General features: G+C 41.6%; 1 protein-coding gene across 10 annotated transcripts in view; it reads right to left on the reverse strand.

Moving 5' to 3' along the window:
* Positions 1–4,240: 4,240 nt before the first annotated feature.
* The window catches only part of KCNJ16 (potassium inwardly rectifying channel subfamily J member 16), a 30,769-nt gene continuing 15,692 nt past the window's right edge, over positions 4,241–19,317 (reverse strand). For all 10 annotated transcript variants that reach the window (XM_042833033.1, XM_042833026.1, XM_042833032.1 and 7 more), the window contains one exon: positions 4,241–7,273. In XM_042833033.1, coding sequence (XP_042688967.1) covers positions 5,908–7,197 — 1,290 coding nt within the window. In that variant the 5' untranslated portion in view covers positions 7,198–7,273 and the 3' untranslated portion in view covers positions 4,241–5,907. The remainder of the gene's footprint in view (positions 7,274–19,317) is intronic.

A 19,317-nucleotide genomic window follows, 5' to 3' on the forward strand; every position in this document is an offset into this window, starting at 1 on the left:
TTCCACTTGAAGACCTGAAATGAGACCTGCCCGCTTATACTCAAGTTATTTTTCACACCCTTCTCAGGGCATGCTTATCTCAATGAAACATTTATCAGTCGAGGTTTTGAAAACTTACAACACACCCAAAAGGCAACCCCACCCAGGAGACACATTTCAAGCCACAGCAAGCAGCAGTGACACTGGGGAAGCTCTGGGACCGTCTCCTCTCTATGCTGCTTTGCACAATGGTCACACAGAGGCTGCCAGCTCATTTTGGCACCTGGGCTGAGCACGAATCATACCGAATGAACATCGGACCAAAAATAGTTCCTGCCCTGTCAGGCAAGTCTGAGAGACACCCTGTGATCAAAGATGGGGAAGCAGACACAATGCCCAGTAGTCGCAGCAGAGCAGCTGCCTGACACTTGTGGAGCTTCTTCCACGCACTGCTGCGAAGGAGAGCCTGAAGAAAGGATGTGAAGGAGGATGATGATATAGATGGCTCAGCAGATGTTTCATTGGAGCTACTCCCATGCGTGAGAGAACGCACGAAGCTGTTCAATGGAAAATGTGCGTTCAGAAGTGGACATGGCACTGAATATGAGATAATTATTAAGGCATTTCTATTTTGGAGCTCTTCTGTGTGTAGTTTTACATAATAAATGTTAGCGTTGCCTTTCTACACGCACACACGATCCCCGGCGCAAACAAACAACAGCTTTTTTGCTTCTTGTCACTGATACCTCTCGAAGTTAAGTATCTTTGGCCACAAATAGATCATTGCCCTATTTGAAAAGTTCCTAGTGGAGTGTAGCCAGTTTTGACTGGCTATATATACCTAAGCTGGCAAATCGAGCAACCTCTCAGCTTTTGCTTCTATATATAAAGAGGAATGATATAGAATAAATCAGCTGGACGGAGCATATGTCATATCAATTTTTATACCAAAATTCTTTGCTTTATGAGTCGGCTTTAGAGCCTGAATGGGCAACTATAGGAAGCCCTAAACTCAGGTTTGGATGGGATGGTCCGGCAGTACTAGGAACGTTAAGTTGCCAACAGGTTTCCACGTGCCATTTAGGGATGGCTGAGGAATCAATTTCCGTGGGCAGCAGCTGTGCCTCCTGAATTATTTTAAGTCTCAGGTAGCACCGTAAAGCTGACCCCTGAACAAGTGCTGGAAAAGCATACAGAGAGATATGTAGGCTTCAGTCGAACTTATGGCCCTCTGCTCGTAGCAGAACCCAGTGGGAAGCCCCGTCGGTGAGCGCAGGGCCGTCCTTTCGTCCCCCTCCATCCACCCCAAGCCACGCACCGCAACAGCGGGACAGGGCCCTGCGCGGGGGGGGGGGGCGATGCGGCAGTTCCACTGGCGGCCACCAGGTGGCGCTCAAGTGCCCCGGCGCGGCCGCGCTATGAGGCAGCAGCGGCGGAACGGGGTGGGCGCTGCCGCGGGGGGTCGGGGCGCGGGGGCTTCCGATAGTGCCGGGTAACTGCGGATTGAGGAGCGTGAAAGGCTGACTGACGGCAGGCAGTGTCACAGCTTCCCAAATCTCCTGGCTTTCTAGGGAGCTTGGAATGACTGGACCCGCTGCAGTTTTTTTCCCGATGTTTGTTTGATTCCCTCTCAACCATTCAGACTGGAAAGATTTAAATTCCAGGAGTGCTGTTACTTTAGGGCCCGTGAAAGCATTGATCCACGCTTTGCAGCCCAGACTGAAGCTATAAATGCTCATTGTTTCATTCGTGTTTCATTTCTGTCCTGCTTCCTGCTGTCTGAGTGGAAGTGAATTTACTGCCAGCTGCCCCCTGGGCCCACCACAGAGACACCAATTCCCTGCTTGCAGGTTCCCAGCTGGAAACCAGTGAAGATTTAAGAGCTAAAAAGGGCTTACAACCAAATGTTGCATCCCACACAAGCGCTTCTGATACGCTGAGTTGTGCCTCTTATCTCCTGAACCGAGTGTAACCGTACCAATGTAATGCTTTTGCTAGACAGGCAGCTCAAGTCAGACCTCCCGTGCAGTGTTTTAGAAACAAGGAATAAATGAAGGGATGTGTATTATGTCCCACATCTGAAAATCAGCTTCACATGAAATATGCACTAAATGATGCATAATGATACATGATAACGGGGAAGGAAATGCCAGCTGCCTTAATGAATGGTGGTAGGCAAATCTGGAAAAATAAATTATAGAATGATCTTGTATTATATTCCCTTTGTCATAAACTTATTCTGACCCAGAACAATACTGCTGCTCTCCAATAGAAAATAACTGAGACACAGCTATAATCATGATACAGGAGTCCAGCGCTCGCTGGTTTGTATTTTCTCTTTGTTGCTCACATTTTGCTTCATCTGGTAAATGCTGTGGACAAGGCAAGAACAGAGTGAACTGCTTCCAGCTAAGGCAGGAGGAACAGCCAACCGCTGCCTCTGGGCGGCTGGGAAGAAGAAGCAGAGCTTCAACCCAACGCTTTGGTTTTCTCTTGAAGGGAGAGCAGGAGGGTGCTCGTGCTTCACTTCAGCTCCCGACCTGTAATGCAGCCAGGCACTTTCTCTGGGACTTTGCTGGGTTGTTTTGTCCATTTCAGTGGGAATGAGTTGAGGATTAGGGCTGTTTTTCTGCCATGACAATGCATGTATTGCTTTTGCTGGGTTTCTGAGAAGCTTGCTTGCTCTGCAAGGGGGATGAATGAAAGAAAGACGGAGAAACCTTGGAGAATATCCTCATCCAGAGCAAGCAGATGAATGTAGAAAATTCTCCCTTCTACTCACCCAAAATAACAGTACAACAGCATACTGCAAGTGTCTTTCCTAGATCCTCCCCTAGACAAAGAGGACTGGCCCTATCTAAACGTACTTAAAGGATTCTCTGCACTTAGTGCTCCTCCATCTCGTTCCCATTTTATCCACCTGGCATTCTCAGATGTCCTTCATCAGGTGAGGATACTGCTTTGCAAGCTCTAGATGCAAATACTATGCACCAGGTGTGCATGTGGATGTCTGTGTGGTGGGCTTTGGGAACTCACATGGAACTCAGAATTTATGTGTGGCTCCTTCCACCAAATAAGCAGAATTCACGTTAAGAAGCTGCAGCAAAACGTGTTTATAACTTTGTGGTTTTGCTCATGGTTTGGCATCTTTTAAAGTCAAAAGCCTACTCTGCACCTTATAACCTTTCCTATGACTTCTGAGTGTATAAGCTGTGGGAGCTTAAAACAGTGACCGAATGGAAGGAAAATAATGTGTGCTCTCACAAGGTGTGTGCGGTAAAGGCATGTTCTTTATTTCTGTTTCTTTATTCACAAAAATGCAACACATGCTTTACTATACATTATAATACATCTTTTTATATACTCTGATAAATGAAATTAAAATATCAAACAGAGAAATCCAGAGAAAGCCAGATGGGTTGAGAGCAGTGGTTCAAAGAGTATCCTGTCTCCAGCACTGGCTGGTATCAGATGCTGCAGATAAAAGTAGGAGAAACTGTATAGTAGCCTGTTACGAATTAACATGCCCAGGAGAAAAGTTTCTTCCTGACCCTCATCAGTTAGTGGTTGACTTATATGCCAAAGCATACATTACTATACACACTCACGTATTTATGTCTATCTATACCAAGAAGCATGTGACCAAATGCCAAATCAGGCTCCTGGTACTTTCACTTACAGGAAAGTCATTCCAAGGAAAGAATTTTCTTCACCGCAAGAGGCTCACACAGTGCATTGCTGGGAGAGGGAAAGCTGCAGTTCACAGCTTGGTAAGGGAAACTGCCTTTACAAACAGCACCTGAACTGTGTCCCTTTTGAAGATAACTGGGCAATTGCGATTGTGTATCTCAAATCTCTTAAGTAGAGTTACCTATATCCACCTGCACCAAGATTACACACCCTCAGCCTGTCCTGCCTTCTTTGCAGCAGTGCTCCCTAACTCCACCTTCCATCTGTTTGGGTTCAGTTTAAGCCCACATCTTTCTGTCCTGTCCACCAGATACGGAGTATCCCTCTCTTTTGATGCTAGTGATGCTTCTGCATATGAAATGGGCCAATTAATGAGCTTAAGAATAACAACCTCCACTCAGGCTTCTTAATACGCTTGGTTTTACCCAAAAGGGATCACGTAGCATCCAGAACTTGTACAAGTGTGAGCAGAAAGAAATGCATGATACATTAAAATAATGCAGTAAGTTCCAGAAAAGGAAAAGGGAAAGGAAGAGGGAGAGGAGAGGAGAGGAGAGGAGAGGAGAGGAGAGGAGAGGAGAGGAGAGGAGAGGAGAGGAGAGGAAAAAGCAATCAGTCTGCTGGTTTTCTTTTCATTAAATGTGATTAGCTCATAAAAACTTTGAGTTAGTCAGCATGATGGGAATGACTCATCAGACCTAATTTTAGCTGCTTAGAGTTAGCCAGCATTTCCAAAACAGTCATCTCATCTCCTTCAACAACAAACAGGGATGGATGAGCACTTCCAGCATAATGCCATCCTATTGCCTTCAGCTCCCCAACCACTCAGGTGGGGATGGAATGGACTCCTCTGTGAAGACAGAGCAAAGTTACAGCACTACAGAGAGCCTTGGCCAGTAGGTGGTACTTCACCTCTTGGTGGCTGAGGTCAAGTGAGATAAATTCCATTTTAGGCAACCATAAATTCAGAGTCAGTAACTTTTACATCAGCAGGATAATGAAACATAACATAAATTAGATGTGATCGTCATCAGGGGGGAAAAAAAGCATGATGAGATATTGTATATCGGATAACAGAGATGTGCAGGGTGTGGAACTTCCATGTCATGGCAACTTCGAAACACTGACGTTTTCTTTCTTTTTCTTTTTGCAAATGGAGCTGACAGCTGAGTGTGTTGAATTTCTCTGCAAAGGATCATTTTTACAGTCATTTCAGATGAATAAACATAGTTCATTTTGACAAAATCATGCCTTTTGGTCTCTAGATTTAACGATTTCTTTCTAAAGCAGTGTAACACAATAAAAGCAAAAGCAAGACTGGCATTCTGAAATGAAAAGGCATTTTGATGTTAAGAATGGCAAAGCTCCCTCTAAAACCAGGCTGCTCTGTCCTGAGGCTTAACACGATTGTGCTGATTTTCACCTCAGGCTCGAGATTCTATTTTGATTTCTGAAGAGTGCAAAGGAGCCCATTTGACCAGCCTTCCTTGCTGACAGAGCCAAGCCTGCATGCAGCACCATAGCATGCAGCTGACAGAGCACATAGATTGAATTGTGAGGCTGTGGCATTACTGGGAGCAGCTCATGACAAAGAAATGAGAAAAGCTCTGCAGGATCTCATTGGGTATCTCAGAGAACTGAGGGTATAAGCAGGTTCTCAAAGCTACTCAGTAACACTGGGTTCCAGTACTGCCAGTTCGCTCCCTCTTACATAGAACAGCCCTGCATGTTCCCCAGTGCAACCCCAGGAAAGGGGCTTCACCTGAGCTACCAGAGAGGGGCAATTGTCACACAAGAGCAATCACTTTCTGTGATAGTAGGGGAAATTCAGAGCCTCCCAGAGGGGCAGGGAACTGAACTCCCAAGTAAGTTAGGCAGTTTTGAAATGTCTGACCTAGAGGGCACGCTGCATTGTTCTAGTTCTCTGCATAGATCTTTATCTCTCTCTGGGTGTCTTCAACATTAGTCCCTCCAGGGTAATAAAGTTTAGAATAAGTTTGCTCAAGCACAGTAGCTGTCTAGTCAACCCAAATATAAGCTGTTTTCTTGTGCCAGCACTAATCTGTTACTGATACCCACACTAACCATTATGAAGCTCCTTTTAGCAGTATTTTAATGTAGGCATGCTGACAGCGTGAGGCTTATAATGTAAATACTTGTGCACATGAGTTCATTGTTTATACTCTAAAAGCTATGCTAGGAGAAATTGTTGGAACTGATTTTAATTGCAGTGAAAAGCTAGATTTGTGACTCCAGCGATAGCCTGCTTAAGGTCACAGCTGCTTTCTGATAAGATGCTTTTCCAGAAGGCTGACTGACAGTTGCCACTGAGTCTTCTGGATCTTCACAACTAGTGATGAGGGCAACTGCACTAAATGATTTCTGGTTTTCACTTAATGATTTGATTTCTGTCACTGATGTCTCTGCTTCTTTTTCCAGCATCTTCTCTGCTCGATTCCATTCTTGCTCCTTCCTGTCCAGCTGCATGGCACTGCAGTGAGGAGCATAAACCTCTGTAGTTTCCTCAAACTGCAAGCAATCCACTTTATAGTATTTCTTCTTTACATGTAAGACATCATTAAACCTATAGCCCCAAAGAATCTCTCTGGGCACGTACGAGCTTCTTGACTGATGTGAAGTCCCTGTTGAATCCCCTGTGTAGACAAATGTGACCAAGATCTCAAAGTTGTCCTTGGCCAAAGCTTTCCGGTCCAGACCATACAAAGGACTCTCACTATTAATTTCATGCACTACTGTCACTGGTGTAACAAGTATGATCTGGTCATTCAGCAGCTTCAAGTCTTTGTATTCCATTGTCATCCTTCCTTCCTTGTCTTCCTTGTAGCGCAGGAGCTGAGCTCGTACAGAGCCCTCCACCATGTGGTTTGGTCGGAAATCGCCGATGCGCCACATCAGGCAAAATTTATCATCCCTCAGGCCTACCACAGCATAGTAGCTGAAACGAATGGTTTGGGCTCTTTTTCGAGCCGTGGCCATTTTAGCCAAGGCTGCTCCGATGATGAAAGTGTCTATAATGCAGCTTAGTACTGACTGCAGGATAACCATCAGGATTGCCACAGAGCACTCCTCTGTAACGCAGCGGTAACCATAACCAATGGTCGTCTGGGTTTCGAGGGAGAACAGGAATGCCCCCATGAAGCTATGGACATTTGCAACACAGGGGGTTGTTTCTTCATCATTCAATAAATCTCCGTGTTGCAATGCTATCAGCCAGAAGACCAGTCCAAAGAACAGCCATGACAGAACGTAGGACAGGGAGAAGATGACAAACATGTGACGCCACTTGATGTCCACCAGGGTGGTAAATATGTCCACCACGTAGCTCTCCCATTCCCCAAAGATGTGTTTGAAGTACACATTGCAGCTGCCATCCTTGTGGAGAAACCGCTTCTGCTGTCTTTTCATCCCCCTTTCTGGGCTTTTTTTGCAAGAGCCTTTGTAACTGATCTTATTTCCCTGTATGTTTACAGGCCTATAGCAACCACTCTGTTCAGTCATCTTTCTCATATCTGCCTCGTGGCATCAGTTTACAAGACACACTTGTGGTCCCAGGGGCTATTTGTTTCCTTTGTTCATTGGAAATCTATGAAATAAAAGAAAAAGTTCATTTTTGTTTTTAATTTCGTATGCCAAACTCTGTAAAACTAAAACTAAATACACTCTCTGGCCATCATGAGCAATTTTCTGAAGAGTACAAACTCTGACACTGATTACGCCATATAGCTCAAAAACTCAGAAATTCAGCTAGAAAATCAACCAGCTAGAAATGTCCACATCAATCTTAAAATCTGTTATTTAGATGTAAGCAGAATCCAAAACTTTTGTGGTGACCCCACTGTATCTCTTCCAGAGTTCTGGTGAAGTAGCAATCAAATCAGGATGGGCTTTCATGAACACTCACAGGGATGGCATGAGCTCTCTGAAAGGTAGCCAAGCATTTAGGCTTGTTCCTTTAGTCAGTTTAGGCATTTAGTCAGTTGTTCCTTTTTGTTCTGTGTTTGTTTTCCCACTCTAGAAGAAATGCCTAGGTAAACGTTCTCATTCAGCCATAGAATACAGTGTCATGGACCGACAAGTTCAGCTTTAACCAGAAAATGTTTCAACCACACATTTGTCATTATTGATATTTCAATATGGCACAGAAAAAAAGATGGGTCAAGCGATTTCTTTTTACTGATCTAGAGCTAAAGAAATACATTTGCAGCCCACGGGAAAAAGAAACCTCTCTGAGGTCCTGCAAACCCTCACAAATAATTCCTTAAAACAACAACAACAAAAATCCAGTTGCCAAGAAGTGTTTAGATTTTTATTAACGAATTTGGAACGAACATGCGCTAACAAAATGTGTGGATGGCACAGCTTTAGAAAGTGATGTGAATTAGGAGATTCCTCTGTCAGATCAGAGAAAAAATTGATGTCTTGGCAGATTGTAACCGTATGAATTTCAGCAGTATGAAGTGCCAGGCTGTGCATTCATTGACTAATAACAAGAGTTTGTGTTAGAAACTGAGACCTCGTCAGTTGAAATCCATTAAAAAGCAAGGACTTAGCTGAAGTGATACAGGATGCTTATGAATTACTTGTAGGATACAGCACTGAAAAAAGCAGATGCCTTTTCCTACAGCTCTCCAACTCATTCTACTATATCCCAACCCCTAACACATATAATGCTGAAAAATCCGAAGCATGTACCACTTTTTGAGGAAAAACTCTCATTTTCCAAAATTGTAAGCTTTCAGTGGAAAAATGGCAAAGACTATTCCCGTTTTTAAGCTGGTTTCATGTGAGAAGAGTTCAGATGTAGGCATACAATGAAGCCAGAGTATTCATGGAAAATGAATTTACAAAAATGATTCCCAGCCGTAGTCTTTTTTTCTCAGCTCTTCATTCACTTTGCAAACGTATAAATGACTGCACACAGTTGCAGAAGAGAGTCAGGCCCATAGAGTGTAATATACATTGGATGGACTAGATTAACAGACTGAGAAAGCTTCTCCCATCCAAGTAACAATGACAAGCATGCATAGACACTATTCCAAAAACACTTAAAAGCCAAACATAGTTTCCATTTCTTTTTTCTTTTCTTTTTTTTTTTTTTCTTTTCAGTACAGAAATGAATGTGACATATGGTGTCGTAGCCTCAGAATGTGGCCTGCATTAAAAAACACAACATTAATGTTTCCAAAAATACTTCTTGGAATACAGTCTTTGGAAACATTCATATGACTTGCTTTACTCATTGCTTTAAACAAACACTTTAGCTTAGTCCATTGACGACTCCTGACCTAACATCTTATAAGTCATAATTAACAACAAACAAAAGCTAGAAACTGTTGTGCAATTGTTTGAAGAAGCTCATGATGTGAGGTGTGAAAATGAAGCACATTGTAAGCAGGAGTCAATATGTCATTATACACAACACATACCAAGGGTTATGCTGTTATTCTTATTGACTGCTTCGGACGAGCGTGCCTTTAAATTACTCACAAACATCTTGCTGCTCTAAACAGAGCTCCGAGTTCATGAAAAAAAGACTACTGAGTTGATTCCACTTGCTGCTGTTGCCTTCAGCAAATAATCTTATTTCAGAAATGGTGTTTTGCTGGTACCATCTTTAAGTACTGATGGTATTGGCAACAGCGATAGACTGTCAGACATGCAACTAAGTGGAAAAGTCCACCCAAATTGTACAGTAGTCCATGATGCACTGGAGAGAACTCTGTGATTCCTCATGCATTAAGACCCCACCCTACTTAGGGTCCTTCTTAAGCACAGGTGGTGGTTATATATATATTCCTGTGAGTGCCTCAGGTGGGGTTCTGACTGGTGTAAATGAAGCCATGCATTCAGATGCTGGACTGGATTTTGCAAAACAATTGTATGAGTATGCCTATAATATATAATAAATATATAACATAATATACAAAATAATATATAACATATATATATAACATACAACATACATAGCATTTAACATATAATATGTAATATATAATATATGATATAGAGAGAGTAGATCTATAAGAAGAAGAAACATGATGCAGAGCCTTTTCAACCAGAACCAAATAATCTACCCCTGGAGCTAGGTGGATTAGAATAGAATCAGTGCAGAGGAAAAGTAACACATATATTGCTCTCAGTTAATCTTTCTCCATCGTGTTGAAAATTGGCTTGCTCAGAGCCATTTGGCATTGTGCAGTGGAGACGTGCCCCAAATGACCTAAAATCCCAAATGTGCTTGAAAGTCTTAGGAAATAGCCTCCTCAGTCACTCAAAAACATCTACAAATGTTGCCCAGTATTTTGGGTGTGCTTAAAGGTGAGCCAAATCTGAACTTTTCCAGGCTACCTCTTCAAGTCTCCTGAGTGCAATAATAATCATGCATCATAATTAATAACTCTTTTATATTGTCTGATGTTGCTCAGAACGTTTTAAGTTTAAAAAAAAAAAACATCCTTCAATGTTCCTGAATTATGTAAGCTTGTATTACGGTCTGCACTTCATTCATGGGGACACTTTTGAAAGTGATTTTCCTATTTCAACCAAGAGGCACTGAGGCCAGATGTTCATCGCTTGCTCTACGGAGACATTCTGCCTTTTGCAGAGCGGTCTGAAGGCTATTATTACTACCTCAGTTTAAAGAGGAGAAGACCACAGACTTATAACCAGACTTCTGCATCTCAATCTGGGAGCCATGTCAAATATCTTATTTTTCAAAACGGACAAAAGATTTTACACATCCCGAGATGCCCGTAGGAATTGCATTAAAGACCCTACTACCTGGTAAAGATTAACAAAGAGTATGGGGGAGGATTTAAAAACATTCCCAACTCACTAAGGCTCATGGATCACTTGCTGTAAATGATTCTCAGATGTTGCCAGGAAGTGTATTCACCTTCCTCTAACAATCACAAACCCTCACCCTTTTTTGTCTTGCTTTTACTTTCTGTATGTGTTTTATTTTCCCCCCTTTGCTTCTGGGCATGTTTGTACACATTATAAGCCTCCTCTTGCATACTATCCTCTTTCAGAGCAAGAAGTGCATGGAAATTTACAGTATTTTTAGTAACCATACATATAGGCATATTTAACCCCTACACACTGGCTTATTAGAGATAAAAATTGAGCAGCAAAGTTAGGCAAGATAGAAGGAAGAGAGTAATTAAGAAATCTCAAAGATTTCATTAGGGTAAATGCCAGAGAGAGTTCAGAAGGTCTTCTTTATGAATCAGTCTCAGAGTTCAGAAAATAAGCAAATACTCTGAGCAAATTATCTGAGCCAAGGCTAGGATCTTGCTGTGTTGTGTACTGCAGCATTGCTGCTGCAGAGAGCTGTGTTCGTAGGGTCAGCACATGGACCCCCAAACTGGTATCTCTGAAATTCCCTCCCTGATTAGATAAAGGTAAGTACATACACTGGTTTAAAAGGCCATAAAGTAGTGCAGTGGCAGAACTAGGAACAAACTCAGCACCCAATTACATCCATTTAAGAGTTACAACAAAGCAAACACTACTAGAATCAAGCCTTTGTATTATATTTATCATCTTAATCTGGTTCCTCTTGAATAGAGCAGTTGTACAAGAAGCACTCTTGATTGTCATCAGCTCTCTCAGAAGCTTTAAGCATCATGTTAAGGCTTAAAGACTTTTAAAGGCTTTCAGTAAGTGTAACCTGCAACTTCGTTGTGATATTTTGAGTTTAGGGTTTAGCGTTTTATGGGGATAATTCCTGTACTGCACCTTAACCTAATACCTAACGAGTTGTTGTTACACCCATTTTATGACTGTGTTTTCCCATTATGTAAACATGTAGAAGCAAATTTTTGTTCAGTGACAACTTCAGTCAACAGTCTGTTTGTAAAGCATTAAGCAAAACAATGTGAAGATCTTGGTTCCAGAATAATTATGTTCTGAATATGAGATTAAATCAAAAATAAGACAATTTCAAAGCTTCCAAATGAAGCTGGGTCCTCTCTGCTCAATTCCACACACGTGGAAGTGGATCCCTCTCTGGCATTGGCTTAGCAATCACCTCAGTTTCCCACTTCATTTTGGAAAAGGTCTGAAAGGTTTTCAATTTTAGTCATTGTTGTGTAACCCTGGAAGTCTTTGAGCTCATAGACCAGAAATGTGACAAGTAGAAGCCTTTTGAGCTGCCTTGGAACTGACTCAAATACTTGTTCCCTAAAAAAAAAATCCAACCAACAACAACAAAAAACCATCACAGAAACTAAATAAATCTATTGTAGAACAGTTGAGACTCTTCTTTTCCTTCCTTCCTTCCTTCCTTCCTTCCTTCCTTCCTTCCTTCCTTCATTCCTTTCTTCCTGCCTGCCTGCCTGCCTGCCTTCCTGCCTCCCTCCCTTCATTTTTAGAAAGGGAACCAACTACCCCTAATACTTGCATCAGAAAAGTCATATTCTTGTTCTGTGACATGGAGAGTAAGAATATTTATATACTTTTGTATTTATCTCCATCTCATCTTAGATTCCCACAGATTACTGAAGGGTATCTCTGCAAGGGGAGGGAAAAAGCAAACTCCCCTAAACTGAGCCTGACATATTCCCAGAGCCAGAGCCCTGGGGATCAGAGCTGAAGGAGAGGAGTCTCCATCCCTGAATACAAACCAGAGCACTGTCAGATCATACATGCTCTTGTGTTGACTTCAATGAGAGGAGCACACCCAAACCATGAGCTTTGATTGCAAAACTCTTAAATTCACAATGATTTATATGCAGCCATTGGAGCAAAGCTTTAAAACAGCTCAAATTTCCCTAAAATTAAAGTTTCCTTGTACTAATCACTTCAGATTAGATGACTGAATGCAGCAGAGGTTGGCTGGGCTGCAGTTCAACCAGCAGTGTGACTGAAATACACAGTTGTGAGAGCATTGTCTTACAAGGAACACCATTCCTCTCCATCATTTTGTGAATATAGGTCTTTCAACTGCAAAGATTCCAAATACAGAACTAAAAGCACACTTTAAATATGCTAAGCTTGGAGAAAAGGATAATTCTTGGACTTCTAATTCAAAACCTCAGTGCAGGAAGAAGACCTGGAATATCAGTGTATAAGTGTTTATTAAACATTTTCTAAGATAGATACAAATAGCACAAAGCAGCAGACATTTGCACGCATTTTAAAGTATTGCAACTGTGCTGCAATCGACACTGAAACAATTCCCAGTAGGAGATATATTGGCATTTAATTCATCTAAGTGAAACCAGATCTCCTTAAAACTAAAGAAAAAAAAAAGAAAGAAAGAAATTTGCCCCTTTAGTTTGAGATGACAGGCTCTGATGGTTACTTCTTGATGAAGAGTGGATACCAGAGCCTTGGGACGGGTTTATAATGAGCAAGGCCCCTGATTACAACTCAGAGAGACTCCCAGAATCTGTAGAAAGCTGAAAATGTCTATTTTAATCTATTCACACCATATGCACTGCTTGGTCGTAGCCAAGAGCAAGCAGTGGAAACACTGAAATACCAAGAGAAATGGAAAGTGCTGGCAACTTGAAACTCTTTATTTCAGGCCTCACTGCCATTCTTTGTCTCAGACAGTTTGGCAGGGGTGAAACCTGAAACTGCTCACACTCAGGACTCTCTTCCCCTTTTCAGCCCTGAGCTCCCAGACACTCCTATACCGGGACAGCTGGGCACAGCATGCTTTTAACAGCTCCAGACCCATGCCAGCATCTCCTGGTGCAGCTGTAGGTGGTAGAAACACATGCGACATGCAGTGCACAGGCAGAGTTCAGCCAGGGAGCAGCCACCTCCCTGCATCAGTGCTGGGACTGCCTTCATATGCTACATCCCCAAGCAAGGAGCACAGCAAACAGGAGGCCAACCCTTAAAGGTGACCCTGCTGTGTGACCAGTGCTGCCCACCCCCCTGCAGAGGAGCAGCAGAGTCCATGAATCATCGTATCATCATTTTCTGCTGCCTGAAAAGCCCTCCTTCTGGTTCTTAGCCCATGAGGTATGAACCCTGTGCATTTCAGGGCTGAGCTGATAGGATCAGAGCTTCTATCTCTGGTGGGGTTCCTGCAGCCTCAGTTCTAGAAAGTGGTAAAGCTGATGCATGTAACAGCTATGCAGATATGGAACTGAAAATATTCATTTTATGTCCAGTTTTCCTCCAGTGCAATTCAGCAGCCAACCTCTCAGTAACTTCAGCAGGCACAGCCCCCTGGGCTTTAATTTTAATCTAAGTTAGCTGTGAGGCAATTGAATATAAGTATTAGGACTAATTACAGTTTCCTTCTTCCTGACACACTCATGTCAAAATCTGCACACACTGAAAGTTAATTTCAATAGCTTGGCAATATTCTCCACACATTGAGCTTTGTGAGTTCTATTCAGCCTACACGAGCACAGAAAAAAATCTTCGAGGAACTTTTCCACTGTATCTTGCTGGCAGGGAATAATAGAACAGTTTGTTGCAGCTCTTAATAGACATGATGTAATAATGTATTCAACAATAGGTAAGTGGCAGGGCATGAACAATGACAGAATGAGATCAGATCATGCCCGCCACTTTCGGTTAACAGGACCAACACCCTCAGCTCTGTTGTTTGCTACAGTTCAGTGTTGCTGTTCCTCTTCTCTAAACACAGGGGGTTGTTAAGAAGGTATGAGTATGGGGGCAGAAAAGAGACAGTATTCTACAGGGGTTCTTCCACTTGCAGGGGCTGTTTTCTTTACTGCTCCTTGAAACAGAAAGCATAATCCTTTTCTTCTGTTTTCTGGAGTACGCTGTAAATCAAATATCCAGGGAAGGGGACATATGAACACAGTCACTTATCTTTCCTGTTGCACTCTTTATTCAAATATGTCTCTAGAATAAGAAAGGAGAGTAGACACCAGGTGCAGTTAGATCCCATGTATTCCAGTGTTCCCAGCTCTGTGTACACATGTCAAAAACAACTGAGAGAAGAAAAGGTTATATGTCTTTAGCCAAAGGCTTACTTGAAGATCAGAGGACTCTTTATATGGCTTGTGCAAATTTTAATCCTGCCAATTCAAAAGGCAGCAGTTTTGACAGTGCAGAGGCTTGTGTTGGTGTCAGTTGAGCTTGGATTAGATGCCTTACTACTGCATTTTGTATATGGATTAGAATAGCCCATAGTCCATCATGGCATCCCAAGGTTTAGGTACTTCATCCAAACCAAGACATGCTTCCACATTTTTTAGACTGTATTTGTCACCACTTTTCAAAAGCTTGTGAAATGTATTGAATGGTTTCAGAGATCAGAGGCCTGATCCGAAGTCTGGAAGTCAGCAAAGTGATTCTCTTCAATGTCTCATTTTGGATCAGGGCTAGCTGTTGGGTTTCTTAGTATCACCACAGGCAGTATCCACCGTCAGAATTGGCTCGGTTTGCTGGAATTAGAGCAATACTTCCTAAGGAACAAGGGCTTTCCTCTAATCTTCATTTTCTTTGGTTCGCATAATTTGGCAGAGTATAGACTTTCCATATTCCTACTTAACTCCACTGAGATCTACATGAAATTTGGGAACAGGAAGATTCTTTCAGAGATGACTTTCAACCCCTTGTAGAGCAGATGGCTGAACCTTTGTGTCTGCATCCTCATGAGCCTTGGTCTCAGCATGGATGCGTGTGATCTGGAAAGGCAGGTTACTACAAATTTCAATAGTTGCTTGTATTTTTTTTCAGAACTTACACTCAGCATGGTGTTGGCTGCTCATTTTCAACTGTTTTTCTCTTCCAGGCTTCAGTAGCCCAAATTACCGTTGAAGTTGTGCAAGAATAATTAATGTGGAAGTGGAAAATCATGTGTGTCAATGCGTGTATGGACCATACATCCAAGAGCCTGATTTTTACCTCAGTGTGTGACTTGCAAAACTTCCTTTTAGATCCCTTAAGCTATCCCAAAGCTTATTCCTGACCACCTGAATAAGGCTGTGAACACAGCAAGTAGTATTTTAAGAAATTCAGAATCTTTGTTTAATTCTTGTCTCTTCTCCCCATCTTTTGAAACACATTTCGCTAAGTTACTCATTCCTTTAAAGATGGGAGCATTCATCTTGAATCAGAGCTGTGTTTTACTTTTGCCAGTGCCTACTCTTTAATAGCAGTCCATATCACATATTTAATGGCACATACCTATGTATAAAACTTGCCTTTAACTATAAATATGAGTTTAGGATTTATTTCATTGGATTTTTGTCTTTCAGTGATTTGCACAGAGGCCGTCTAATGTCTCCCTCAGTGCCCAAAGTCTTTGTCTCTGTGCCTGATCTTCATATGGAACATTTTCACTCCGCAGTACTACTGACTGAAGGAGCTACTTGTGGAAGGTTCATTTCATTTCAAGATATTTGTAATGAACCTGTTCAGTCAGCCGTGTTTTTCCTGTTTTACTTCTCAAAGGCAAACACTGCGAACAAGTGAGCAGATCTTATCACAACGATGTTAACAAAAATACGTCAAATAAAAATGTTACATTACAAATGTCAACACCAAAAAAAGAGAGAGAGAGGGAGATAAAGAGGCCTAAACTGCAATTTAATTTGTTTTATTGCCAAAGGATAATTTTGGGAAACAACTTTTTCTGTTTTACCTCATATGCCTCTATGAAAAGCATCTCTCTCATGTATTACATATTAACTTTGTAGGGCTGTAGTCAGCATGCTGTTGAACCATCCTAAGCAGAATTTCACTCTTTGGTTTGAAATTTTCATTGAGCGACCCCCACAATGTTCTTCAAACTAGTTGGGAGTTAGAAGAGTAATTAATCAGCAAAATTAAATTCAGAAGTGATACACCCTGACTATATGACAGATATTTTGGCTTTTATTTTCCCTGCATCTTTTTTTTTTCCCCTCCTGTTTTCACTGATACAGAGCATCACTTACTCCTGCCACAAAGCCAGAGTCACTCAAAAGATCCACAAATCCGTAGGTTATTAACTAAACCTCAGAACACTACCGAGGCCTGGCAAGCTCCAAATCATGTGAACTTGGACTGGTGGCATTCTTCCTTAGGAACATTTTGTGTAGTGCTAAGCTGTATTCACTTCATACTCAAAAGATCTTCAGGGAATTAAGTCTGTGAAAAACATGAAGTGGTGTTTCCCACAGAAAAAGCAAGTCACACTACTTGGGTGTCTAAGTCTGGGAGCAACTGCAATTCTTATTATGCTCAGGAGGGAAAGTACAGATTAAGGAGACTAAAAAGTAACCTGAAAGGTCCTGGAAAGAAGCCAGAAGAACTGTAACAAAGGCCAAGCAATCTGAAAACAATAATGTCACAAAACATCCCTCAGAAAGAAACAAGAATGAATCTCCAGTCCATATGAATGCTAGATAGATGAAGTTATCTCCCAGCTAACAGCCAGCACAAACATCATTTACAAAGCTTGACAGCTGCACAGCTATTAGGAGAGGAGCTTGTGTTTAAAGGCAGAAGCAGCAAGTGGGTTCCAACAACATTATGACGCGTGTTGGTAATTATGACATTATGACATTGATTTGGTCTCCGAGTGTTTTTCAAATCAGGACTTGAGATCTCTTTGTTCTCCTATGTAAAACCCAGCTTTGAGGTCATTCTTCTCCTTACACACCCTTGGCTGTTTATGAACAACCTCACAAAACTCAAAGCCCATTTCCCATTGAGGAAGACAAGAAACAGGTTGTGTCATTGTCTGGCTCAATTGTTCTCTGTAACTACATAACAATGCCAAAGAGAGCAATACTTACTAGCTTTAAGTTTTATTGTTGTAAAAGCCTCATATCAACAATGAAAGGATATGCATGGGACAGAGGTTTGACTGAGAAGAATCTGTTTTTCATATTGAAGTAAAATGAATGTGACTGACATCTATCTATTTGAAAGGGAAATCAGTTGAAGGTTCAGTGAGGTGCTCATCTATAATGAATGCTAAGGGCCATTTCTACCATTTATCATTAAAACAGATAACTCTAGATGTCTATGTGTGACAGGAGTCCCACACTGACATCCCCAAGGATGCCAAGACAAACTGCTTATGCTTTTGGCTTCAGGGGAGAGTGGAAGACTTTCAAACCCTGATCTGATATTTCCTTAAAACTGCAGCAATGTATTCTCCTCATCTGGTTTTATGCGTTGTTGCTCCTAGCAGTGGCTGTGTTTTATCAGTTTAGAAAGCACTTCAGAGTCTTTCGGAATAAAAAGTTTGTTTGGGGGGAAGTTGGAAAAATGTCAGTAGAAAGGATGAAATATTGTCCCACGCCCTTGCTTTGCTGAACAGAGAGTCTTTTCTTCTAGTGTTGGTTTAGGACTTAATCCCGCAAGGTCCTGTCTGTCAGCAAATAAAATCAGGTTTAAGAGGATGAAAAACCATCCTGGAAATCACCAGAAACTATTTTGTTAGCAAGAAATTGAGGAAGTGCTTAAGTTCTCCAATAGACTGGGACCAGAGTACTCAGCGCCCTGCAGAAATGAGCCTTCAGTTCTTAGAACCATTGTGTCCAGAACAGCCATTCATTAAGGCTTTGTGCAGAGAGGCTGAATTTCACTCACTTGGAAGATATTCTTTATAAGCCCCCGAGACACAGACTCTTTGGTTGATTTGGAAAATAAAATGATTAATAGCATTTTACAAGGTTTTCCACTAAATAGTTTTCACTTAAAGGCTGTCACAAGCTAAAGAAATTGTAGGAATAGTGTCAATCTGATGACATAGTGGCAATAAATCCTATTGTACTGGATTACGTTTTTACTCATTAAAATGCTTTGACCTATTGTCATCCAAGTAGAACCACATTCCACTGGCTGTTCAGAAGGTTCTGATTTCACTCTTGATTGTTACCAGGGCAACTGCACCTCAATCCAAAACTGCTGCACCAATCATTTAACTTGATTTGAATAGACTCTTGTAGATGAAACAAAGACCTAAGTATTCATTCTCATTGAAAAAGTCAAAATCAAATCTTACTGAGATGTGAATAACAGAAACGCAGAGGAGTTATTTCAGCAATGTTTGTTGGAGATTTTTGTGTGTTTGCTTGTTTTGTTTTGTTTTCCAGGAAGCACTAATTGCCTCATTTATTTGGGGAATAGCTAGCTGTGTGATAAAATGCCATGAAAAGATGAATATTCTTAGCCTATCCAATGCAAGATTGCACTAGAAATCTCACCACAGACCACTCCTGGAAAGAGTTCTCACTCAGTTTTGGAAAAGTAAAAGAATTTTCATTAATAGTCAAACAGCTGGTTAATGCTTGTGAGTGGAAATAGGGATGTTTGAATTTTCCCACTGAGATTTCTGGTGGAAAGCAGAAATGTGTTTTATGGCATCTTCTTTTAGAAATATTGAGTTTGTATATCAATTCATTTGAGCTATCTTTGAGTGGGAAATTGCCAGTTTGAAAACATGTACACTCTTCCAGAGCTGTTAAGGATCAGTGCTTCTTGGAGAAAAAAAACCTGACCATCTGGCCATGTCAGAAATCAGACCTGTAATGTTAGATCAGTTCTGATCAGAACCAGGATACAGTCTTGCAGAGAAACAAGATGATGCTGGAGCTGCAACACAAAATCTATGCTCTTAAACTGAGGTACACAGCTCATTCTGATGCCATTCTGAAAACAGCTTGAGAGAGAATATTTTAAAATGAACTAGAG

This window comes from Centrocercus urophasianus, unplaced genomic scaffold (genome assembly GCF_019232065.1).
Source record: "Centrocercus urophasianus isolate 14NV4802_14NV808 unplaced genomic scaffold, USGS_Curo_1.0 seq_40, whole genome shotgun sequence".
Lineage (NCBI taxonomy): Eukaryota > Metazoa > Chordata > Aves > Galliformes > Phasianidae > Centrocercus > Centrocercus urophasianus.